Source organism: Terrapene carolina, unplaced genomic scaffold (genome assembly GCF_002925995.2).
Source record: "Terrapene carolina triunguis isolate 2854851 unplaced genomic scaffold, T_m_triunguis-2.0 Scaffold113, whole genome shotgun sequence".
Classification (NCBI taxonomy): Eukaryota; Metazoa; Chordata; order Testudines; family Emydidae; genus Terrapene; species Terrapene triunguis.
This window is the reverse complement of record NW_020664464.1, coordinates 8,164,425-8,191,335: the sequence shown is the minus strand read 5'-3', so window position 1 is coordinate 8,191,335 and position 26,911 is coordinate 8,164,425. Positions and strand designations below refer to the sequence as shown.

General features: G+C 40.2%; 1 protein-coding gene across 1 annotated transcript in view; it reads left to right on the top strand.

Moving 5' to 3' along the window:
- LOC112102093 (transducin-like enhancer protein 4) overlaps positions 1 to 25,403 on the top strand; it is a 124,238-nt gene extending 98,835 nt beyond the window's left edge. Inside the window, exons 9-21 of the mRNA XM_026652360.2 lie at positions 10,937 to 11,056; positions 11,541 to 11,594; positions 12,215 to 12,367; positions 14,170 to 14,302; positions 14,448 to 14,641; positions 14,835 to 14,911; positions 17,479 to 17,728; positions 18,765 to 19,012; positions 20,613 to 20,760; positions 21,375 to 21,525; positions 21,832 to 21,908; positions 23,679 to 24,119; positions 24,589 to 25,403. Coding sequence (XP_026508145.1) covers positions 10,937 to 11,056; positions 11,541 to 11,594; positions 12,215 to 12,367; positions 14,170 to 14,302; positions 14,448 to 14,641; positions 14,835 to 14,911; positions 17,479 to 17,728; positions 18,765 to 19,012; positions 20,613 to 20,760; positions 21,375 to 21,525; positions 21,832 to 21,908; positions 23,679 to 23,786 — 1,713 coding nt within the window. The 3' untranslated portion in view covers positions 23,787 to 24,119; positions 24,589 to 25,403. The remainder of the gene's footprint in view (positions 1 to 10,936; positions 11,057 to 11,540; positions 11,595 to 12,214; positions 12,368 to 14,169; positions 14,303 to 14,447; positions 14,642 to 14,834; positions 14,912 to 17,478; positions 17,729 to 18,764; positions 19,013 to 20,612; positions 20,761 to 21,374; positions 21,526 to 21,831; positions 21,909 to 23,678; positions 24,120 to 24,588) is intronic.
- Positions 25,404 to 26,911: the final 1,508 nt, after the last annotated feature.

Genomic DNA, 26,911 nt, shown 5'->3' with positions numbered 1-26,911 from the left:
CAATGTGCAGGACAAAGTGGAAGGATTTGCAGCAGTGAGGTTCCTGAACTGGGGTGGGGTTTTAGACAGCACGCATACCCCTTTTTTGGCAACAGAGCACCTTGCCACAGAGTGCATCAACTGCAAGGGCTACATTCATGTCCATTTTACCTACACATACAGCAACCGTGGCGCTCTCAGGTCAGTATATGTGAAGCTGTGATTGTGCTTAATGTCCCCCGGGGTGGAGTGGCAGGGGTAGGGATGTGGCCCCTGATGCCGCATGGAATGTTCAGCAGAGTGTAGGGAGGTGCTATAATAGAGTTCTCCATAGACTGAAAAGAAAGGCAAGATTGTGTTTGTTAAACCAGTAGGTCCACAAGAGTCTGCAGTATCTGTTTTTGCTGCCAGAGAAGCCCCATTATGTCTTGGTGCATCTCCCTCTCCTCTTCCTGCTGGGCCTCCTGGGCCTGCCTCTTGTCCATTCTTTTCTTCTCCAGGCTGTCTGCAGTGTTCACCCTCCAAGCCCGTTGCTCACAGTCTGATGCAGCACTGGCTTGTAGGATCTCATTGAACATGTCATCCCGAGTCCTCTTCTTTCTCCTCCTTATCTGGCTCGGGCATTCCACAGGTGTAGAGCGGAAACCCTGCAAGGCCATAACAGCAGCTGCTGCAGGTAAAACACCCAAAGGCATGATTGTCCATATAGTCACAACAGAAAGTGAAAGTTAAGACTCAGAACTCCCTTCCCTTGCTCCCCTGAGATTTTAAACAAGACGTGCTTCTTGACGCTTCTGCTGCAGAGTGCTTGTGCATGATGCCATTCACAACACGAGCCATGGGGAGTATGGCCTGCCAGAGATTAAGGAAATAGGGAGGGAATTTCTTGGTTGCATGAAACTGAGGATAGGGCAATGGAACTGAATACTGGCACCATTTTCCACAGGCATGGATGATTTTAGCTGATATCTCTTCCTGGGGGTAACAAAGGCACAGAGAGCGCAGCTGCTGCTGGCCTTCCAAAGCCACCCGGCCCATATGCTGCAAGCCTGTTTACTGTGATAGTGCCTACTGAAGTTATCACCGAGTCATGTGGGAAGGTGTCCTACCGTGAAGAAGAAATAAGGTGGCCATCCCTAGAAACCTTTGGGAGAGGATTACAGAGTACTTCCATGAAAGTTTCATGGAGATTTCTCAGGAGGGTTCAAGCGACGCCCCTGTATACATAAACTGTTCCTCATACCCCTCCCTTCCCACAGGGGAATGAAAAGAAGAAAACCCTCTCTCTCTTTTTGGTACCACTACCTCTTGTAGTACAAATAAATTAATGAAACAGTCGATAGCTGTATCCTGTTAACTTGGGAGTAGCATCGGTATATCACTCTAATTGGGTAGTATATAATTATATTTCTCAAGTTCCTTCCCCTGCATCATCCTCACCTATGCTCAACTGCAGGGACTGACTGGACTGTGGTGGAGTCTCAGACAGGTCCTGGCTTGTGGCATAGCAAGACCCCACCACTTGCATGTCCTCCATCCTCCTTGTCATGGCTGTTCATGTCAGGAGTCTTTGGCTTGGGCTCCTCGGAGGTATTCAGGGTTGTCTGCGGGTCGGTGATGGAGTTTCGGTCAAGTATGGCATGCAGCTCTTTGTAAAAGCAGTAGGTCTGCAGCTCATCACCAGGTCGACTGTCGGCCTCCTTGGCCTTCTGGTATGCCTGACGCAGTTCCTTTGCTTTCATGTTGCACTGCTACTGGTCCCTGTAGTACCTTCTCCTGCATCTCCTGTGTAACCTGCTTGTAGATGTCCACGTCTCTATGGCTGGTCCATAGCTGTGCACAGCCTCTTCTCGCAGGCCCAGGAGATCCAATATCTCTTGTCTACTCCAAGCTGGCACACGTCTGGAGCGTGTAGCTGGCTTGTTCTCTGGGAACCCTGGGCAGTGGAGTTCACAATTGTGACTAGATTGGTCAATGTAGGCCACTGTGGGACAGTTGCTGGAGGAATATTAGGGTCAACATAAGTAACTCAGTGTCTACACTCGCGCTGTGTCGCCCTCAGCACATCGACCATAGCTCAACGCCGCTTAGGGCAGTGGTGTTACTGTGTCGCTGTAATGGGGCATTTACATAGGTGGGAGACCCATTTAAGTGCAGGACATGTGCAACTAGATCAATGCAACTTATGTCGACCTAACTTTGTAGTGTAGACCGGGCCTGAAAAGGATCAATGAAGAAATGATCCTGGGCAGTCAAAATGTAAGAGAGAAAGGCAAGTAATCTTGACTGATAGCTTGATAGTCCAGAACCTGGCCCCAAGCATCTGTCTCAGAGTATGTCTATACTACCCGCCAGATCGGTGGACAGCGATCGATCCAGTGGGGGTTGATTTATCGCGTCTAGACTAGACGCGATAAATCGACCCCCAAGCACTCTTCCCGTCGACTCCGGTACTCCACCAGGGTGAGAGGCGCAGGTAGAGTCTACAGGGGAGTGTCAGCAGTCGACTCACCACAGTGAAGACACCGCGGTGAGTAGATCTGAGTACGTTGACTTCAGCTACGTTATTCACATAGCTGAAGTTGCGTAACTTAGATTGATCCCATCCCCCACCAGTGTAGACCAGGCCTTAGATAAAGAGAACAGAGTGTAATGCTGCCTTTCAGGTGCCAGAGCAGGGAATGTCACAATAAGAATCAAGGATAAACTGAAAAAGGTTGGCATTTCCACTAGTTTAGACCATTTGGCAATATGGTGGGAGTTTTGATTGAGCTATGGATTACTTTGGTGATTTGACTGGTAGATGTAAACACACTACACAGTATCTTGAGCAGCAAAATTTAACAACCACTGCTCTCCGTTTACTAAAAGTGTGTGTGTGTGTGAGAGTGAGAGAGAGAGAGAGAGAGAATATGTATGCATTCTGGCAAACTGAAAGGAATTCTGGTTGAATTTTGTGAACCACCCAGAAGCTATATTGTGTGGGAGAATTTTTAAAAATATTTTGATGAAATTTTCCTTAATGATAATCAGGATAATTGATTATTCTTTTTGTTTTTGATTTTTCTTCTTTACCTTCCTGAATTTTGTTTTCCTTTTTCTGGTGTGTATCTTGGTGTTTCTTTAAATACATCTTTATCAGTGGCTGTTTTCCTCCCAGTTTGTTTCCCTATTTCTTTCCTTTACACTGTTGTGGCTCTGTGCTAATAACTGAGACAGGAGGCTGAGGAGAGGGGATGAATGTGACACTGCAGTTTGGGTGAAGTGAGGCATCTTTGGGTATGTCTACACTAGAGCTGGAAAGTGTAAATTCCAGCCCTAGGAAACGTACTCATCTTAACTCTGATCAAGCTAGTGTGCTATAACTAGATCAAAATAGTGTGCTCACCCACCCACCCCCTCAACACACAAAAAATAAGTGAAGGGCCATGTTGGAAAATACTAGTTTTTTAATCTCTTTCATTGGCAAGGAGGGTTGCTAGAGAGTTTGGCCTTGGGACTTCTGAGGAAAGTTAAGCCCAGGCGCTCAAAGGCTTAGCTGCTAAGTTTTCAGGCAGAGAGAATATTCTTGTGATTGTTACTCCATTCTGTCTGGCATAAGGTTAGAACTAGTGCAGCATTGTACTGCATTTGGTACCCCTAAAGAGGACTGGAAGCTGGTCCACCTTTTGACCCAAGTCAGTAACCAGCCAAGTCTGGTTATGGACAGTCTTAACTCAGACTTTTGTAGGAGTTACAATACTTCACTTGCTTCATGTTGCTGATTTCACATCTCCCTTAAAAAATTAAAAGGACCAAACCAAACACTGGAGTGAGTCTGAATCCTAACGTTGGCTTTTGTATTTCACTGCCCTAAATGTGAGCATCAGTCAATGAGCTAGCATTCCTCTGAAGTCATTTTCCTGTGATGCGTGTTGCATCCATTTTTATTGTTTCGCATATACTTTGAACAGACTTTATAACAGCAATAATGTCATTCAGATAATTATATCATAATTGACCTTAGCAATGAACATCCTTGGTTTTTACTGCAGTTTGTGTAATACTTCAGGATGGTCAATTATCTCCATAATTCCCACTTTGTTAGGAATTATTGTTTTAATTATTTCACTTAAAATACATCCTTTTGTTAGTGTTATAGAGTTATAGCAGGTAATGGTCACAGTCACAAATGCTTCAAGAGTTACCAGTTTTGTGTGGGAGGGTTTGGGGGTCCTATCATCTCTAGTCATTATTTCTAACACTGGATTCATTTAATTATCACTTAATTTTTATCCAAGCAAGGTTAGCCATCCAAGAGAGCTAGCTGATGGTAGTCCGAGCTATAGGGCTTGGGAAAGGTTGGATAGCCCTTGTGCTTGATCTTACTAGATTGTTTTTCTTCCTTTGTGCTATGTGAGCCATTTATGGTAATGCAAGTAATTTTCAGTGGAAGTTGAGGTTTAAAAGGTTATAGTAATTCTTGGTTTTTTCGAGTAATTTGAAGTATTAATTATTACAAGTAGACCGCACATTGATGTTTGCACTGCTACTTGTGTGATATTTATGGTTTTATAAGAGGTTTATATAGCATTCTTTATGATCAATTAATTTGTGCATGGTCAGGGGAGATATTTCAGGCTGTCTCTGGCACCTACATTCCACTGTAACTGGCACCGTATAAATATCAGAGAGGGAATACGCCACCTCATGAAATTCCTGGAGAGTGTTGGTCTCATTTGTTGTGTAGTGTTGCTCAGCACTGTACAAAAACATAGTGGGAAACACAGAGCCCACTGTTTTACAGTCTTGTGCTAAAGATCCAACACTGTATTTGATGTAGTGCTTCTTAAATGAACTAAATGTACATGTCAAAGTGCTGAGCCTTGCTGTTCTTCTATCTGTTCAGTAGGTTTGGGTCACCATTTTGCATGTATTAAAAATGAAAATACAGTGCCTCTTTGCTAAAAGAGAAATTAAAACAGCCACTATCACCAAAGAATGTATTTCCCCATGTCTTGTTCAATTACTAGATGTGAACAAACTCAATACTGCTTAGCGAGAAAATGCTTGGTTTTCTAGTAGATTAAAAGTTTATTGAAGAAAACTGCAGTGTGAAAAGATTTTCTTTCTCTATAAATTTTAATAATTAGGAGGAGGAGGATTCTGGCCCATTAAGTTACAGCCTGCTAAGACATAATGCTAAATCACTTAATTTCTCTAAGCAGCAACCCTGTTCCATCTTCTTTAAAGGAAGCTGTTAGAAGATCCTTGATGTTTTAATCGAAAAACAGAGCGAAGTCTGACAGCTAAACTGTGCTTTGATGGAGGTTTTTTGTGTGCAGCCCTTCAGTCATGGGATCTCCCACAGGATCCCTAGGTGTAGACTCAGGAAAAAGGTTTGTACAGATGCCAGTGTCACTTGTAGACATCTGATACACAACCACAGTTACATCTAGATAGTTGTCACTTAGTCGTTTGGCTGAACAGGCCATGGCAGTTGTGCTATTTTGTATAAGGGGCAATTTTAGGTTTGTCAACACCATTACAAAATCTCTGCTTAAAATCTGAACTGAAGCTCCATGCAGAAGACCAGAGTTAGGCTGCTATTTCTTGCATCTCACTCTTGAAGTCTAGCCTTGTAGTCCTCTCAGCAACTGGCCCAAAGCCAAGCCTTCATTCCTCTCCAAAACCTGAGGGGCAGGAATTAAAATGAAGAGCTAGCGGCGTGGGGGAAAGTGAACCATACCAGCTCAGAAGCTTTTTTATCTCTAGGTTGTCAGTTCAAATCCAGCCCAGCTCCTAACAGCTTGTTGTAACTGAAGATCCAATTACTCTTTCAGCAGAAGTAATATTAGCCCCTGTGTATTCTAGTTGCGGAATTGCATTCTGCCTACCTAATCCTTTTGTCCCTCTTAGTTTCAATTGGAAAGTTATTCTTCATTTTCTCTCCTAAAAAGTGTCAAGCTACATGCTGTACCCAAGAATGTGATTGAAAGTTTAACTTGTAACCTCATACTCCTGAGCTTCAAACCAACACCCAAATCTGGAACAGTTAAATAGCCTTAAAGCAGCCTTACAAAATTATACTCACCCAATCACACATGCAAATTACAGGGATTTTGTTTGGGATTGATGAGAAAGTAAAATCAATTTCTCTTTTCCCTTCTCTTGTCATGATGTAAAGGGCAGATGAAACTCTTTGTACCTTGGCTGAGAAATGTTTGTGGCAGTTTAAGACGTAAGGCAATGTCTACGCTGTGGACCCTGTGCCAGCATAGCTCCCTAGTGTAGATGCAGCCTAAGCTGACAGAAGATGTTCTTCTGTAGGAATGCCACATCCCCAAATGACATAAGCTACATAGACAGAAGCACTCTTCCACTGACAGTTGTCTACAATGGAAGTTTGTCAGCATAGCTACATCAGTCACAGTCAATACAACTTTTAAGTGTAGACCAAGCCTAAGTGTACTGTAATACTTAAAAGATGTATAAGCTACTCGTAATCTTGTTTTAATATGCAGAAAAGCCTGAATTAGGATAAAAACATAAGGACAATAATGGCTGTTTGCAGACAAGTCACCTTATACTAATTCAGAAAATTCACTAACTGCACAGGCTTTCCTGTTCACAGAACTCTAAATTTAATCTTCACAAATGTGGTGATCAATGTGAAGAAAGTGTGTGGGCTGGGGGAGGATGTGTGTTCACATTTTTACAAATATAATCCAATAACTGAAAATTTGCATTGTGTGATCTCTAGTCGTATCTATGCAACTGGATTTTTCGTGAAGAAACAAAACTAAACCTTCTCTTGTTGCCAATACAAGTTTATTTCTATCAGTACTATTGCTGACATCTTGTTAGCTCTTCTCTGCGTACCACCAGCCAAAAAGTTCCATTGCATGGGGCTGCCGAGGATTTTTCCACTTTATTATCAAGTCTGATTGGACTTTAAAGCAATTACGCCATTAAACAGTATGCATTGCCCCAGTGCCCAATATGGTGATCATCCTTTAAGTGCTGGTGATAATTAACTACTTTATCATTCTAATAGGGAGCTCTAAATTATAATTTTATTGAGCAGCAAAATCAAGGACTAAAATGATATCTGCAGTACCAAGGTTAACTATATTGAGAAAAATGAAACCATGTGGTTTCTAATTCATGAAAATAAATATTTCTGTTTAAATAAGTGCAGTAGTTTACTCTGATTCTTTAGACATCATTCTAATTGCAGCTTAGTGATGATTTTCTCCTTTTAAAACAAATTACTTTCTATACAGTGAAGTTAAGCTGTAATGAATTGAACTCAAATTATAAGCTGCCTCCTCCCAATTTATGAAATGAATATGAATATAAAGGAGTACTCTTAATTCTCATATACAATCTTTTTTGCAAAGGGCATCCTCTGTAGTAAATAATACTAAGTCAGTGGGATTTCAGCATTTGCTAACGTGCTTTCCTGAATAGGGAGAAACTTCAGCACATGCTTAAGTGCAGTTCAGAATCAGAGCCTCAATGTTTTAATAAGAACACTGAAATATGAGACATGCCAGTGGTGTCCGAATACATTAAAGTCTACACTGGACATATGTTTGTCCTGATGTTGCTTTACTCATACATTCAAAACCCTTATTGAAGTGTATGGGGAAGAGCTGAAGAAAATATTGTAAATTCCGTCCAATGAGAAATGTTGACATTTCAGCATTTGTTTTATTCTCAGATTCGGACAATATGTCAACATTTCAGAACTTTGCATGCAACAACAATTATGAAAAATTTAAAGTCAGAAATCTCAAAACATGTTGTTTTGACATTTTCAAATGAATTGAAACACTTTGACACTCTTGAAATCAAAGTGTTATGTTTTGGTTTATTGAAATGACCCGAAACACATCATTTTGAGGCAGTTCAAAATTAAACTGTATTTTTTTTTCCATAGCAGCACATTGGCTTATGGGAGCTTAGTTCAGGAGCTTGATGCCCCTGTTCTCTCTTATGAAGTTAGCTCCCTGGTTGGACTACATATTTCATGATGCACCCAGAGTCATATGACTCCTATGAGGCACTCCTGAGAGGTTGGTCAGGGGTAGCCACGTTGTGTTATGGGAAATGCAGTGCTTGAGGGACCTCTGAAGAAAAGAGATAATAGGGCCAATAAGGCAATGCACTGATTGGGGGGGAATGCAGCTTATTATTGTTATATTAAACTGATTTGAAACTAAACATTTTGGGTTAGTTCAACAACATGAAGTTTTCAGATTTGGGTCAGACCAACCTGAAACTAAATATTTCATAGACCTTTTTCCATGGAAAATTTCAAATTTGCATTTTTCATTGGAAAACCATTGACAGAAAATTTATGGCCTACTCTAATATGGGGACTTTTGGTCAAGCATGGCAAGAAGACTTAAACCCTTTTGACAGTGACTACATCAGGCTTTTTTGCTAAAAATTCTCCTCCATTGCTATCACTGGTGCAGTTCCACAATTGCTCCTTTGCAAGTGCTCATGTAGAGACAACTTCAGGAAACCTAGCACAAGTGCTCGTAAGCTGGTCAATATAATGATGCTTATAATCCCAGTGACAGCCAGTATCTTGTTTATACCAGTGCTCCAACCATTGGTACCACTAGTAAAGCTGAATCAGTGTTTGCAATGGTGGGAAATATTAGAGAAATACATTTAAGGTAGACCTCAGTGTTCAGGAATAGGGAAAGCATTCTCCAACATGACTAGAGCATCCACAGCTACCTTCTGTGGTTAAGTATTCTTTTATCCTTATCAAAATGTAATGGTCTAATACAGCAGCTCACAAACTTCATTGCACCGTGACCCCCTTCTGACAACAAAAATTACTACACGACCCCAAGAGGGGGGACCAAAGCCCTAGCCCACCCAAGTCCCCGGGCGGGGGGGGGGCAAAGCTGCCCAGGGGCTTCTGCCCTGGGCGGGGCGTATGTAACCTTAGCCCCCCTGCCCAGGGCTGAAGCCCTTGGGCTTTAGCTTGGCCCAGGGCAGTTGGGCTCAGGCTTTGGCTTCCGCCCCGGGCGGTGTGAGACTTTGGCTTCGGCCCTTGGCCCCAGCAAGTCTAACACCAGCTTTGGTGACCCCATTAAAATGGGATTGTGACCCACTTTAGGGTCCTGACCCACAGTTTGAGAACCCCTGGTTTAATAAATAAAATGGTGGTGGGGGGGGGAAAGATTCAGCAATAAGGAAAACACTTTTAAAAAATATAATTATTAATTTCTCAGCTTGAACTCCATTTTTGTATAGCCATTAAAATAAATGTCTAACTTTGAGAGGAGGGCGCTTAAAAAATCAATATGTTATCTGGGACATAATACAAAATTAAACAAAATAGTGCCCAAGGGGGGAAAAAATCCCTTAAAGAATAGACCAAAAATCTTGCGTTTGTTTTGGTTTTTAGATAAAATAGGTGGACAAATAGTCCTCAAGTGCTGGCTCAACAGAAACATTTATTTTCCTCCTCATTCCTATCAGCTCTGATTCTGCAAAACACTTGGGAGTTAAAGTTAACCATGTGCTAAAGTGCTTTTCAGGATCAAAGCCAGAGTGCTTAGCACCTGGCAGGATCAAGCCCATAAAAAATGAATCAACCTGGCTGTGTCATTTATATCCTTTTTTGTATTTCAAGATATAGACTGTCTCAATTAAATTCTGGGAATACACTATGAGTTAATTTGTGTTCTCTTTCCTACTTGTATCAGCAGAATAAAGTCATAGGAAGTTAATACTGTACATCAATAGAGAGTTAATGATTTTTTTCATCCCACCTGATCCTCCTTTCCCTTAAATGTAGAATGTCATGCTCCAGTAGGTGACTGTCACAGTTACAGGTCTGGCTGCACCTTTGTGTCTTCTTTCTGGTCTCTGAGTGCACCCCCTCAACTGTTGTGCCTTATACAGTTACGTATCTGAGGAGAAACGTGAAATTTCACCTCACTACTTGTCCAGACCCTGGACTAGAGTACACCTGTAGGACCAACTGAACTTGGGCACCTGCAGTTCTCTCCTTCAGGAGTCTGTGACCAATGGTATATAGTGACGAAACAGCCTTCTGAAAACCAAAAGCACTCTTTGTTTTAACAGTAGGAACAAAGCATTAGAGAGAAGATTTTAAAACAGTCTACACACATGTCTATCTATCTTCCTTAAAGAGAGACAAGGTAGGTGAGGTAATAAGATAAGTGGATCCCATTAAAAAATATTACCTCGCCTACCTTGCCCCTCTCATATCCTGGGACAACACACCTGAAACAAAACTGCAAATATCTTTCCTAAAGGCTTAGCAACCCCTGGCGGTACTGTAGGCAGGCCTACCTTCAGACACCCCCAGCACCCACCCTTGAGCCTGCGTCTCAGCTTGGTTTCCCCAAACAACTATCCCTTCTCTCTTGAGAAAGAGTCCCTTTTAAACCTTGCAATAGTTCCTTTGTTCTTCTGTGTTTCTGAGCTTTGACTCTTCTGGTCAAAACCAGTCCTGTAGGTTGGCTAGAGCTAGAGGTAAAATCATCAAAGCCAATATAGCTCTGGCATTGTTCCTTAACTCTCAAATATTTGCTGAGGGGTGGTTTATCTTGAGCCATTCTTCCTTCCTCCTTGTTTTTCCTGGTAGCCTTCTGTATATTTGTAAAGTAAACATCCCAATAACCGCGGCAAAAAATAGTATTCTTAAATTAAGACATAGCAGCTCTGTGTCCTTTTTGGACCTCAACTACTAGTGCTCCAGTAATTGATCATTTATACAGAAGTATCTACCAATTATTTCATTCAAAGTGTCTATATAAATCTTATTAGTTAGCTATCATTGATTAAAGCTCTAACTGTTATCCATTAGAAGACCTCAAAACCACCTCCACCACCACCTTCAGGTTGTCTGTTGAAAGTCATCAGAAATGAGATTGTGTAAATGTGTGGTCACATTTCCCTCTCTCCCCTCTAATTTCAGAGCTCTTCTGTGTCTCCATCAGCTAGTTTCAGAACAGCAGAGAAGCATAGGAACTCAACAGATTACTCTTCAGATAGCAAAAAGCAGAAAACAGAAGAGAAAGAAATAGCAACTCGTTATGTGAGTAAAATATTTACATGGTGTATTACCAACCTAAGTGTTTTCTGAAGTTGCAGCAACCACAACATGGTTTTTTTTTTAAACCATGGACCAAATAGGAACAGGCTCTGAGCATAAATGTGAGTTGTAGGAGTCCAGCACCTAACACTATCTGGCCCTGTAAAAATACAGAATATCTGCAAGGCAATGTAGCCCATTGACTGGGAATCAGAAGACCTGAGCTCTGTCTGGGTTCTTTCTGGGTAACCTTGGGCAAGTCACTTCATCTCTCCAGGCCTCAATTTCCCCATCTGTAAAACGGGGATAATGAAATGTAAAGCACTTCTTATATATAATGTACGACCTAGGTATTATTTATTATTAACAGCTTAAATGAGACCAAAGAAATAGGAAATATTGAATAATATATTAATAGATATTTTTGCTTTTTAAAGAGACAATAGACCTTTGGATATTTTTTAAGAATTTTGACTTATCATTGCAGGACAGTGATGGTGAAAAGAGTGATGATAACTTGGTGGTTGATGTTTCCAATGAGGTATGTGTTATACTGCTTCCTGTACCTTACAATAATTGAGGGTGTCTCTCAAATCTCAGTGTAGGTCAGATGTATACCTTCACAAAGGGGCTTGTAACTGCTAAAGAAATCCAGCTTAATCTTTTTATCGTTTCAGTTCTAAAATATTATTTATATCAGTAACACTTCTTCAGAAGAGCTCTTCTCTGCAGTTTATATAGTTAAACAAATAAAATCTTACCTCCCCAATCTTAAAGCAGATAGGGCACTGATATTTATGGTGCCTGTGTTCTGTTCCTGCTTTGCCACTGATCTTCTGTGTGACCTTGCACAAGACAATTAGCCTTTTATGTGCCTTCAGTTTCCCCACCTGTAACATGAGGAATGTAATTAACTACTTTGATATCCTGAGCATTATCGTTATTTTTATATGACACTTAGTTAACAACATACAATATTAACTATTACTTATGTTTGTTTTGTTATACATCTAGATTTTAAAATCATATGAACCAAATCAGTTCTGGTCAAGTGATGCTTCACGGTTTATTTAGAGATCTTCCCCAGAAGTCTGAATTACTGAGGATAGGTGCTGTGTGCTGCTAGAAGATGTTACACTAACCCATGTTGTTCTTTTATAGGATCCTTCTTCCCCTCGAGGGAGCCCAGCACATTCTCCAAGAGAGAATGGCTTGGACAAGACCCGACTGCTCAAGAAAGATGCACCGATTAGCCCGGCCTCTATTGCATCTTCTAGCAGTACTCCTTCCTCAAAATCCAAAGAAATTAGCCTTGTAAGTGATTTTGAACACTCCTGACCTGAGAGAGTACACAGATGTGCACGTCCACCAGATCATATCTGAATTTCTAATGGGATCTGTAAACTTCACGTTGAATATAAAGTTCCTTTAATTTCTACTTTAAAGGCATGCAGCAAAATGGTGGTTAAAAAGCCCAGAGGCCTTTTTGAGATTAGAAGGGTTTAATAAACTACCAATGTAAAAAGATGATGGATGTGCCTGTGTTGTGATAATTTTTCAGGTGGGGAAGGAGAGAAACATGTCATTCTGAGGATAAAAAAAAAAAAGTACATCCAAGTTCCTTGACATATTTTTTGTGCGATGGTTCTATAGTAAATTCAGCTTCCAGCTTGGATGCGTCATTTACAAGAGTCTTCCTTGACTTGTGTCACAAACCACAATGCAAAAAAAGGTTGCTTGCAAGTGTGTGTGGGGGGTCTTCTTTCCCTTCCTTTTGGTGACCGTAGTTTATCACATTCCTGCACATCTACCAATGTGATCTATGCCATCTTGTGCCAGCAGTGCCCCTCTGCCATGTACATTGGCCAAACCAGACAGTCTCTACACAGAAGAATAAATGGACACAAATCTGACATCAGGAATCATAACATTCAAAAACCAGTAGGAGAACACTTGAGTCTCTCTGGTCACTCAATAACAGACCTCAAAGTGGCAATTCTTCAACAAAAAAACTTCAAAAACAGACTCCAACGCAGAACTGGAATTAATTTGTAAACTGGATACCATCAGATTAGGCCTGAATAAAGACTGGGAGTGGTTGGGTCATTACAAAACCTAAACTTAATTTCCCCAATACTAATTTCTCCCTACTGTTACTCACATCTTCTTGTCAGCTATCTGTAATGGGCCACTATCTTACTACTTCAAAAGTTATTTTTCCTCCCTTGGTATCCTGCTGTTAATTGATTTATCTCGTTAGACTGACCTAACACTTGGTTAAGCAACCCCCATCCTATCATGTACTTATCCCTGCTCCTGTATTTTTCACTTCATACATCTGATGAAGTGGGTTCTAGCCCATGAAAGCTTATGCCCAAATAAATTTGTTAGTCTCTAAGGTGCCACAAGGACTCCTCGTTTTTTTTGCTGATACAGACTAACACGGCTACCACTGAAACCTAAGCTGCACTGTAACTCTTCCTGCAATTCTCGACATATCAGTACACTTCCACTTCTCACATTGTTATTTAAAGCAGTTCTATAGTGAATGTAGTGCTCAGGAGAGGTGCTGGAGTGACCGGTTTAAACACAGAAGTTTGCTGTTTGTCCACCAAACAGGCATACCACAACAGTGCCAGTGCAAGATTCCTCACACTACCCCCATCATTGTGCCTCAACCCTGTTTTATAGGGATCACGGCTAGGGTGAGTCGACTATTTCAGTCTGCTTGTCTGTCCGATTTTGGGCCTCACACTGTCAACAAAGGTGCTAATCATGATGTGGACACGTCCACCAGGAGCAGATTGAGACCACCAACAGGTTTCACATATGCTGCTAATATGATTGTCAGATGGTAATGATTTTCAGTCATTGACCTTATCCTGAATCACATCAGTGACCTAAAGGAGAGAAGCTGTGAATTGTAGTATTAATTCTTACGGTCACCCTTCTCTTTTCAGTCACTCTGCATGCTTCTTTCCATTGCCAGTGCTGAGCATTAAACATTGAAAACGAGGTTTCACTAATCAAACCACATTTTAATTGTCATCTACAATATCTTGTATATGAAGCCAAAAAGTAAAATAAGTGTCTTTCATTGCCTCTCTTAATATTAGAATGAGAAATCTACCACTCCTGTGTCTAAATCAAATACCCCAACTCCACGGACTGATGCTCCAACTCCAGGCAGCAATTCTACTCCTGGATTAAGGCCCGGGCCTGGCAAGCCACCGGGAGTCGACCCTTTAGGTTAGTAACAATTGGCCTCTGGAAAAGCATCTAACTTTTCAGTCCTTTACAACACTGCATTCTGTGTCTTCTGTTTGTCGTTCTCTTCCTTGAAGTGCTGAGCATCACTTATACCTGTTTAAATTGAGCACTATTCCCTCAACAGTTTCCAGTCTAAGGACCCCGATGGCGGTACCATGTCCCTATCCTGCTCCGTTTGGAATTGTACCACATGCTGGAATGAATGGGGAGCTGACCAGTCCAGGAGCTGCGTATGCTGGGCTGCATAATATTTCCCCTCAAATGAGTGCAGCAGCTGCTGCAGCAGCAGCAGCAGCAGCTTACGGGAGGTCTCCAGTGGTAAGTGCTTGCCCCAGGGGATGCGAATATGTTTGGAGTTGGGGGGGTGAGGGGTGGGTCCTGTTAAATTAAAGACATGCAGGGTTAAATCTAGTTCAACCTATTTCTAATTTGGGGAATATGTTGTGGAAGAGGTAAACGAAACTCGTGTTCGCTTAATACATCTTTTTGTTCTGCTTGGGGAAAACTGCAGGTTGGTTTTGATCCACATCATCACATGCGAGTCCCAGGCATCCCTCCCAATCTGACAGGCATCCCAGGAGGAAAACCGTGAGTTTTAAACATTAAACTTATGAAGTTAATCATTTACTGAAGTAGTGTTCCCTTGCTGGCTAGATTTCCCCTGGGCTACTGAATACCATTGCATGAATAGAAGTAAGTTTAGGATTGAGGGGGTAGAGAGCATGGTTTAATCCTTGTTTTTATTTTAAAAGCTTATTTGGAGATTTCTTTTAAAATCTACTACCAGCTAGGAGGTATCAGATGGCATAGAGCAACGAGAGTCTGTGGTGGGGAGAGGGGGCTCCTTTTCTAAATGTGAAGTAGGGGACCCATCTCTGTATAGAAATACAAATTGTAAAGGGATCTCTGGTATACATCTCTGCTGTACTGTGTTTCTCAGCTTAAAAATAATTCCATTGGGCATGAAAGCCTTGCAATCACTTGCAAACTTATTAGATGCTATAAACAGCAGTGTGCAGAGAAAGGAACGCTGAAATGTTTTGTTTGATTGAAAATACTGAAAAGAATTATGGTTTCATAATGTTCAAATTCATCCTTGATGGAACTCACCAGAAAAGGTGACCTATTCTAACAGGCTTTGCTTGCTGTGTAATTCTTTTCCCAGGCTCATAAACTCTCCACTCACATCCCTCTTGAGTTAGAGGGAGGGGAAAAATAGTAATGCAAATCATATTGATCTGGGGTTTATTTGAAGGGCCTCAAGTTCCACTTCCTTTGTGACACTTAAAAGAAAAATAGAGTAGCTAAAAATGGAGAGGTTGAGGGATATTTGGGTATAGTTGATGTAACTTGATTTTAATATATAAAAGTTGTACATACTATGATTGTATCCCTCTCCCCCAATGTTACTTGTTATCTTAAGCTGTCTTCTGCCAGCTGCTATGTGTTGATGTACCTGTACCTACATAGAGCCAGGATAACTTCATTGGGGCTCTATGCTTGCTCCGGAGTTGGCACTGGGGGCAATCCCACGGGCCAGATCCAAAGCCCACAGGCCGTAGTTTGCTCACCCCTGTTCTAGGTAGTGCCTATAGAAATCTGGTATTGGAAACCAAATCTACTTAAATTAGGAAGTTTGTATCTTTTAACTGCAACAACCAAACAAATCTGCCTGAGCTTTGCTTGAATGTGTTTAGTGTCATAAAGTGAAGTGTCAATTTGTCACTCAGGCCTGCCGGAACAAGAAGAGAGAAAATAGGATGCAGAAATAGTGAAAATTCTGTGGTTATGAGTATAAAAAAGGGAAAACTGGAGATGATGTAAATATGGTTGAATTTTTATACTGCTGAAAAAGCCGCTGTAATATTAGCACATTGTGTAACTTAAATAACAAGTAAAATGGTTGGATTTTAAAGGCTGCCTTTTTAAACTAACAATTTCAGTGCAACAATTAAAGCAATAGTCACCTCCAAAATGATGGTGAGCTATTTTCATATCTCTACTATTACAACTGTGTGTTTTTCATCAGTACTACCATGAATTAGGTAGTCCTGTGGAAATTAACCCTCTAGTAACCATACATTTATGTGTATAGAGGAGTCATCTAATAAAGTTTGTGTTCAGTAATATATACTCTTTAATATGTCACATCTTAAAACAAAACAATTTCACAAGCTAAGTGTTCTCCCTAGAAAATATTTGGAGATGAAGTTGTTGATAGCTTATTCACAGGTGGCATAACTGGCAGTCACACAACACATTCTTTCTCAGTGAGAGTCCTGACTCCAGCAAAAGGAATTGGGATTTGTGCTTGTCATATCAGTGCAACAACAACAAATTACTTGCACGTTTTTGCTGTACTGCCATTTCAGGAATTGTGCCTAAAAACCTTAACTCCTTGGTGTCATTGATTTCAATCCTTCTATTGACAGAGTGCTGTAAAATATAATATAAGCTTTTAAGATATGTGCACCCCACCATTCAGTTCAGTGAAAGCCAATGAAGCCAATGAAGTAATCCCATTCATACTGTCTTGAGGGTTCATGTTCATAAATGAAAGCCTCTAAGGGAATAGTCACCTATCTATCCCCTTGGAACCAACCATTCCTTAAAGCTTGAAGAGATGCTCCCTGCTATTTCTGTCTTCAGGGAGGCTCTGATGTGGGCTTCCCTACTTCTGCTATGTATGTATATCACATCGCATATCAAATCTCAGACCCAGTCACATGCAAACTTAAGGTTGGAAACGATAGCTTCACATATCTCTACTCACTCCAGAAATCAGAAGCACATGGCTTGAGTCCTAAAAAGCTATTTGGTCTGTGTCTGGATAACTTGCCTTGTGGAGACGACTAAAGCCAACATTTTCAAAACTGGATGCCTAACGATAGGTGACTAAATCCATATTTAGACTGCTAATAACTTCAAGTCTTCAGAAGTACTGAGTTCCCCGGCTACTGTTAACGTAAACGGAAGGTGAGGGTGTGCAGTACCCCTGAAAATCTGACCATTGCATTAGGTACCTTACTATGGTATTAGATGCCAAAATGTACACAGCCAAGTTTGAAAATATTGGCCTATGTATCTTGTTATCTTTCCTTAAATAGATGCGAGAGGTAACTCATTAAATCACTTTCCCCTTCTCCTTTCCTCAGAGCTTATTCATTTCATGTAAGTGCAGATGGTCAGATGCAACCTGTACCTTTCCCTCCTGATGCCCTCATTGGACCAGGAATCCCTCGCCATGCTCGTCAGATCAACACTCTGAATCACGGGGAAGTAGTGTGTGCAGTTACCATCAGCAACCCCACAAGACACGTGTATACTGGTGGAAAGGGATGTGTCAAAGTCTGGGACATCAGCCACCCAGGGAACAAGAGCCCTGTCTCTCAGCTAGACTGCCTGGTAAGTGAACATCTAGGAATGAAAGTGAAGCTTGATCAGATGGGGAAGGGGTAGAAGAAAGCAGTTTAGAAAATATTCAGATTGCGCGAGAGTGATATGATAGCGTTAAGATATGGGTTATGATGATCAATTAGTATCATCAGCATTGAGAACCAGCTCCTCAGCTGGTGCTGATTGGTGAGCTTCATTCAGGTTCTTTTTATTATTACGTGTACTGCTAAGTTGTTCAGTTTCTGGTGTGTTTGTTATAATACATGTGCTTTTTTCCCCCCTGACAAAACAAAATCCCCTAAAACTATATAGGCAAGAGGCAAGATCAAAAATAGTGGTGTAGATGCTGTCTATAAACTTTGACATTATGGGTGTGTGTTTAAGCCTTATATCCTTTCATGTGCTAAAAATTACTTGTAGACTCGTATTCTAATATATGGTCCGTGCATGTATGTTTGTATTCTGATCGTTTAAAAATCTCCCTAAATTATTACTGGGAACAGCAAATTATTTGCATGTGCTAACAAGATGCACCATTATTGGCAACTTTTCTCTTGTCATTTACTGTTCTTGATGAGATGTTGTAATTGCTGCTACAGCAAAACTGTGCAGAATGTGTGACCCTAATACCTCCTTGGTGGTGGCAGCAGGGCTCATTAAAATGGGAGGCGGAGGTATGTCAGAATTTGGTACACCCAGTCATCAAGGGGTTAATGTACTGAAATGAGCAGAGTATAAAAATGAAACCTTTTATAAAAGCTGTCAAATGCAGGAACATTGAAGTGTTTGGAGTTGGGTGCAGGTCTTTGCATTTTGATGCTAATTAAGATTAAATAGCTCTCACTACTGAATTTTGTAGATCAAGTTTAAGTACTTCCCTGATGTCATGTAATTTTCTGGCATTAATACACTTTATCATTGTCATAAGTGTAACTGGCTCATTAAAACCAGGAGGGAATACAATACTTTTATGGATTTCTGCTCTCATGTTAATGCTGTTTTCCTTTCCTCATGAGTAATCTCGTGATGGCTTCTGTCTCCACAGAACAGAGATAACTACATCCGTTCCTGCAGATTGCTTCCAGACGGCCGCACCCTGATTGTCGGTGGGGAGGCCAGCACATTATCCATTTGGGACCTGGCAGCTCCTACCCCACGTATAAAAGCAGAGCTGACATCTTCTGCTCCAGCTTGCTACGCTCTGGCTATCAGCCCCGATTCCAAGGTCTGCTTCTCCTGCTGTAGCGATGGGAACATTGCAGTTTGGGATCTGCACAACCAGACATTAGTCAGGTAGGTCAACAGAACTGGATTGTCAGGTTGTGAAGAATTAATTAACAATAGCATGTACGTTCTCCCTTAATATTTTTTTAATGTGCTCTTATCTTAATTGTCAGCATAACTGTTTCAGTATTTTTCTTGTTAAGGAGCCAGGATAATAAAAGCTTGATAAAAATTATATCCTTATTTATAGGTTTAGAGGAATTTATAATGGCAGACTTTAAAGTTCTGTTCTAATGCTGCTAGACTGGGGTCTGATGGCTGCTTAGAGTAAAATCAGCTTGTGTGACATTGCTAAGATTCTTTTAGCTTCCTATAAAACATGGAGTAGTTTGATATTGTGTAATACGTTGTACACAACCACACCTCTTTGATCTGTGCTTAGTGTTTGTATTCTAAGTAATGATGGGCCTGAATCACCACATTCAGATCTGGTTTTGGACAGCACAAAGTTTGGGGGTTTTCAAATGCACGTATTTGGTTATTTCTCATCCCCAGGGTAAAGCATCTTAAGCGGGACCCAGTAATACAGATCTACATTATAAAGCATTGTAGTAATACATGTAAAAGATGGGCTTTTATCAGGTGGTCCGATGATCCCATTGAGATTGTTCTGTATTAAAGCCTGTGTAAGTAAGTGATTGCAGATGATTTTTAGAGCCAGTAAATTTAGAATGATGTGCTGAATTCCTCCCAGGAAGATGTGACATTCCCAGTACCTGATGTGATGTCACAGTCTCAGGCAGAGATCCCCAAATCTGAACCTTAAAACATACCGTATATACTCGTTCGTTAGCCCATTCGTTTATAAGCCGACTCCCCCACCAAGATGATTAGGTAAAAATGGCAAAAACTGTATGACCCTTTCATAAGCCGACCCTATATTTCAGAGGTTGGCAAATTTTGGCTCCCGGCCCGTCAGGGTAAACTGCTGGCGGGCCAGGATGTTTGGTTTACCTGGAGCATCCGCAAGCCTGGAGCCCCTCGGCTCCCAGTGACTGCAGTTTGCCGTTCCCAGCCAGTGGGAGCTGCGGGAAGCAGCACAGGCCGAGGGATGTGCTGGCCGCCACTTCCCGCAGCTCCCATTGGCTGGGGACGGCAAACTGCAGCCACTAGGAGCTGAGGGGCTGCGTGCCTGCAAACACTCCAGATAAACAAAATGTCCCGGCCCACTAGCGGCTTACCCTGATGGGCCGGGAGCCAAAGTTTGCCAACCCCGATCTACAATGACAATGTATTAGATACTCAATTCAATAGAGCTTAAAATCGTCATTTTTTGGTGTAGACCCATTGATAAGCCAATCCCTGCTCTTTGATGCTTCACTTTTTTATCAAAAAAATTCGGCTTATGAACGAGTATATACGGTACTTCAAAAAAAATGTGCTATGCTGACTAGGCTGATTATTTGATGCATTCCTCACACAGTTCATTTGGTTATCTACAAATTCAGAATAAATTCAAGTCACTCTACTAAAATATGCTTTTGCTACGTTTTAATAACTAGAGTTATTAAAGGAAATAAACCAAAACTAGCATGGAAAAATGGACATGGATCAAAACCAAATCTTTCTACCATTAGTGTGTGCATGTGTTTTCTTTTGACATTTTCAGACAATTCCAGGGCCACACAGATGGAGCCAGCTGTATTGACATTTCTAATGATGGTACCAAGCTCTGGACGGGAGGTTTGGACAATACCGTCAGATCCTGGGACCTCAGAGAAGGAAGACAGCTACAACAGCATGATTTCACATCACAGGTTCACTCTCAGAAGCTTTGACATGTTAGAGAAATCCATAGTGGTTTTATAAAATGAGCACATTTTTTAAAAAGCAGACTTGAAGAAGAGCTCCTAGAATTTTTTCACTTAGTCTCTTGCACTGTTTTTAATATGGCAGCTAAACATTTTTTTCTAGATTATGGCTCTCAGTTTGACAGATCAGTATTTTTCCCACAGCAGAGAGCCCTATTTATAAAATTCGTTAGTCTCTAAGGTGCCACAAGTACTCCTGTTCTATTTATAAAAGGGATTTGTCAGATTAAAGTGTTCCTATCTAACCAGTTTTCAGTTCTGTAGATCTTCGTTCAAAAGATATTTTTACAAAAATATTTCTAATGCTGTTGGATGGGCTAGAATAGTAACTTTTATAGCTTGTTTCAATGCTTTACTATTACAGTTCAAAATGAGTTGCATTTACATGAACTAATTTGTCTTGCTAATCATTTACTATAGTAATCATCTTTTAAAACCTGTTTAGCAGCCCAAAATGTAGCTCACATTTTGTGAACAGTGATAACAATGTAGCAGGAATTAGTTCTGACTATTTCAAGTTCCTCCTTTACTGACTGCAGCATGTGCTGTGTTAATTCCAGATCTTCTCACTGGGTTATTGTCCAACTGGTGAATGGTTGGCAGTAGGAATGGAGAACAGTAATGTTGAGGTGTTGCATGTTACTAAACCAGACAAGTATCAACTTCATCTTCACGAGAGCTGTGTGTTGTCACTCAAATTTGCTCACTGTGGTAAGCTACAACATCTATGCCAGTATTTTCTCTCCTAACAAATCTCTTTTGAATAAAAGCAAGGAAATGTAAAACCAGATGTTCAATGTAATATTAAAATTAAACTTTTTTCTGTATGATTTATTTTTAATACAAACGACTTATAGTGAAATACCTTAATCTAGCCACATGTAACTTTGACTGTTCTCTGCATAATTTTTTCATTAATGTGAATTGATCATTTTTCTGCATAATCTAGGGTTTTTGTGCATGCGTTCATTGAAAATGTAACATAATTATAAAAAAAATTTAAAAATCTGATTTCAGGCAAATGGTTTGTAAGCACTGGAAAAGATAATCTTCTTAATGCCTGGAGAACACCTTATGGAGCCAGCATATTCCAGGTAATAATCTCCTAAAAGCTGTTTTCCACATTACAGTACAATAGAGGTGCACTTTTCAAGGTCCATCATTAACTTAAGGAGTTTTTAAATGGGTGTTCTTGGCTAATTATGTTTCTTTTAAGACTTTGTCTGTTATAATGAGGTGTACAAGATTTTGTCCTCAATAATATTTTAATAATTTTAACATTACAATAAAGTGGACCCTTATCTTGAAGTTGGGCTTTAATGCCCATTTTGAATCCTTTGTCTCGAGTTTCTTATGCCTATTTCCTCTCCTGTGTATATTGTGCTGTGGGTAGTGGAATATAGCGCAGGTGCCACATGGTTAATTTAGCATTCATTGAATATCCAAAATTTGCTGAAAATAATGAAAACCAGACTCAACACGTGTATCTTTTTCAGCTCACAGACAAGAGGAATAAAGCCTCATGAGCACTTTTCCCCCCTAACTTATATCTGTGACATGCCATTTTAAAAAAATGTTCCTCTTTATTTCATGAAAGAGCTTAACAGGTTTGGTCAAGATAAGCACCGTTAAGATGTCCTAATGTGTATTAAGATTTAAAAGTCATTACATTAAGCAGGAAAACTCTTGCATTTAAGAGCCGACACTTACGGAAGATTCTTGTGGAATGTAATAGGAAATTATAACCTTTCTATATGTATTTTTTTCCTTTAAACATCCTATAAATATTAACTGTGTCTCTTTCTAATGGAACTTAACGATGCCTCCTTCAGAAAAGCAAACCTGTTCAAATTCTTGTAGATTAGCCAGACTATAAAGAAATCAGCACTTGATTAGGAAAACCTTTCCCACTCTAATCCCATCTCCAAACTCCCATTCCTATAGAATATCATTGAGGAGTAGTGCCAACCAGCCTCCAACAACTTTTGCCAAAATCCTGGATGCTGCTTTGTTGGGCTCCAGATATTAAATATAAATATATATCATATATTATATCTAGGTAGATATAAATTAATTCTCTCGCTCTCAATTTTATGTTGTACCCATTGTACTGTCTATTTGTCTATTGTATTCTGTTCCACTGAAGTGCTTCTACTATGCCAGTCACTCTGGTGTCTTCTCACCTGTTTGTTTATTATTCCTGAGATTGTAAGTTCCTTGGTGCGGGGATGGTCCTTCTTTTCCATTTGGAAAGTGCTAAGAAGGGGGTACTAAAAACAATAATGATTCTCATTCTCTATTGTATCCTATAGAAGTCACTCTAAAAATCTATAGAAACCTCTTAAATTTTTCTAGAACCCTGTTGGTTTTATCCCAATTAAACTCTATAGGACTTCTCCATAAGGGGAATGTATTTTTTTTTAAATGGCTTTTGGCATGTTTTTAAGCAGGCGAAAACTAATTGAGTTATATAAACATTTAATAAACACTCACTGTTCGTGAGTAAAGTGTGGGGGGGGGGGCACAGGATTGGAGGGATACGTTTGTTTTATAGGCTGTCTTCAGTTCTGTAATATTGAATAAAACATTCCCTTTCCTTTTATGTTGCTCTGTGTATTGTCTTAAATACTTTAGGTGAGGGAAGTTTGGTGAATTATTTTTGCAATTGCATCTGCCAGCCCTTCAGCTCTGCTTTGAGTCAATATATTTTGGTATTTAGATAAGCTCTTCCATGCACTCCCCCTTAGTAAACTCTCTACTGATTTAATCTTCTAGTCTGGTGCCATTTGTGTCACCTGATTTTATTAAAACAGAGAAATAGTTAATTTCTTTATGCTTATGTATTTTTCTTTTGTTTCTCATAGTCCAAAGAGTCCTCGTCTGTGCTTAGCTGTGATATCTCTGTGGATGACAAATACATTGTCACTGGCTCTGGGGACAAGAAGGCTACAGTCTATGAAGTTATTTATTAGAGACAAAGCTGAATGCAAACAGGACTCCTCCTCCTAGCACTTTGCTGTATATTCCTTTTTTTCCTTTCCAAACTGAGGACTTACAATGCTCATCACAGTTGTGGAGTTCATTTTTTCCCCATCTAATTTGCTATTGAATTGTGAATGCTCATTAAGAACTTGTGATACCAAACTTAAGATATCTACTTGGAAGAAGAGGGGATAAGCATACTTAACACTGAACTGATTCTCTAATTATGTATTATAGCTGTAATGTATTTATTTTGTTTAAAGAAGGCTTTCTAACAATGAACTGACTAAATAAAGCTGTCTGCCCCTGCCTTGGTTTGAAAGGTGCGTTGTATATTTTGTGTTTTTTGCTGGTGGGTGGAAAGGAGGAGGGGTGGGAGGTCAAAAGTGACACGTGCACTAAATAGAATGATAGCTTATATTAAATTTTTGACTGTTTATCTTGCTCTTGGTTGAGACATCCTAAGTGCTACTGTAATATAAATAATTATTGTGGGAGGAAGATGATCTATTTTAACTATTTTAGACTGGCTTGGAAATCTAGAATAGTAATTACGAACTATAACTGGTTGTGTATATATATGCCTGTGATTTTTCACTAATTAAGTTCAGAGTTGAATTAAATAAATTGTAAGGAAAAATGTGCCAAAAATAAGATTGTTACATACATTAAAAGGAATCTGCTGTCATGTAGTGTTTTTTAAATAGATTTGTTTTCAGTGCTTCCGGGGATGGTAAAATCCTCTGTGTTGATCCAGGCTTTTTAATATAATATCTCTTTGTTGTATTGCAGAGAGAAGTACAGTAACTTGCCTCAAAGAGCCAACTTTATCTCTTCTGGATGTTTTTGCCACATTTCTTTGAGAAGGGAGATGTGTGTCTTTCAGCAATTTTGCAGTTACAAGAGATTACAGAAAATATTTGCTATATTCATTGGAAACTGCACTGAAATGAGCATGGATTCCTACCAATGTACAGACTACAAAAGCAAGGACCTCAGAGGTAGGGTTTACAAGAGCACTCATTCTGAAGTTCAGAAAATAATGGATTCTCACTTGGGAGAAGGACTTGCTTTATTTGCCAACAGTTCTATCCACGTCTTAGTTGGATGTCCCTGAAATGAACACAGGCTGTGCCATTGTGCCAGAGACATTGTGTTATCTTTTTATGTTGTTGTTGCTGTTAAACTATGATCTGTGACTTTTTTTTTTTTTTATTTTTTTAAAAAAAAAATCTTTTAAGTCTGTGGATCTGCTGATGTACAGTGCCTTTGCTGCTATGGATCAAAATCAAAAGAACGGTGTAGATAAATCTTATTGTATAAGTAGAAAATTACTTAATTTCATACTAGAAATGGATTGATGCTGCAAGTTGAAATGGACTGTTCATTGAAGTTCCAAATGTGGTAGCAAAAAATAGTGTCTTAAGTGCTTAGTGTTTGATGTCATTAACAGTTTCGTAATACTCTACAGTGTAGAAAGATTTTGATACTAAACTGTGTCATTGTACATAGTTCTAATGCATTGTATTGACCACCAGTACTTCTATAATGGTAGATTATTGTTTTGTGCATTCAGACTTTTAAGCATTAAACATAAGTAACTTCTATGATGTATTATTTTTCTAATTTTTTTCCCTTTGTGGATTTGCACACCTTAGTATTGTGGGCAGATTTCAGTTTGGTCAAAGGAGAGTAGGCAGCTGAAGAAAAGTTCTAAATTGCACAGCATGCCACCATAGACTTTTGAAAAAGAACAATGTGTTTTGTAAAAGACACTTCCCACCAATTGTCTGGTTTCACAGCAAACTTTCTTAACTGAAAATGTCTATAGTTAGTTATACTATTGCAATGGTTTTAGAGATTGACACCATGCTAAGAGCTCAGCCGTATCACTCAGAGTATAGTGCCTCCTATTTTGTGCATTTTCTAATCTCCTATGGAGTTTGGGTTCCTCCACACCTCAGTGAGAGTAAAGTTTGGAACAGCCCATGTTCCATGGCTTGCTAAAGCATGCCCAGCTCAATGGGCTCCATTTTAGAGGAACTGATTCAAAATCCATTGACGTCACTGGGCTTTGGATCAAGCCCTAAGATCTCAAACCAACTTTTTCATTTAATCAACAGAAAGACTATCATTGATTTCAGTGGGCCCTAAGCTAGGGAAAAGAAATCTAGCCTACCAGGCACAAATATGAAGGGTACTGATATGGGAGCCAATGATTGGGAGCCCATTCCTTTTAGAATTTTTTTTAAACCTATTTTAAATCAGTTACTAGTATTGTGAGTGACATTGTAATATTTATTGGTGAGGCGGAATGGAGAGTGATAGTCCCTATTGTGTTATACTGAGGGTTTACGCATGCGCGCAATGCGTCCGGAGCCGGAGAATTTAAAAGTAGTAGTGTCTGTTGGTCTGCAAATGTGCACTAGCCTTGCCTCATGGTTTCATCTGAGATGATAAAGGACAGAGCGGGATGACTACGTCTCCAGTTCCTTCTCACTGCCACATGGTCTTGAGTCAGAGCTCCTAGTGTCCTCTCGTGTTTGATGCACCTTTAAAAGTTTTGAATTGTAGCTAGTTATTTTTTCTTGTAACATTTGCTGTTTTTACTGCTTTAACATCATTTTAGCTTTTAGTAATATTTTTAATAGAACTGAGACTTTGGGAGAATTGGTTTACTGGTTACCCCCTCATCCCCACCCCAGTACCCACATGCAGGCACAGGACTATGCTGAAGGCGCCAGTATTTAAAATCTGTGCCTCTTGCCTGCATTCCTTGATGACAAACATCAATGCTGCCTTTACTGCTTGGGAGAAGCCCACGTTTCATCCAGGTACAGGATCTGCTAGTCCTTCTCAAGCCATACCCAAGAAGGCCAGGCTCTCTGCCTTAAGAAGTACCTCACAGAAGTTGCCATGAGGCCTCCGTTAAACCCAGGGTGAAACCTCCCTTCCCCTCCAGTACATCAGCCTGAGACAGCCAGGATGCATCTCTGACTTTGGAGATGCAGATTGGTTCCGGCATTACCACCTCTGTGGATCCTGTGCTGGGGCCTAGTCAGGAGGTAAGGAAGCAAGCATGTAAGTCTTCCTCCAACCAACTCCTTCCACGAGT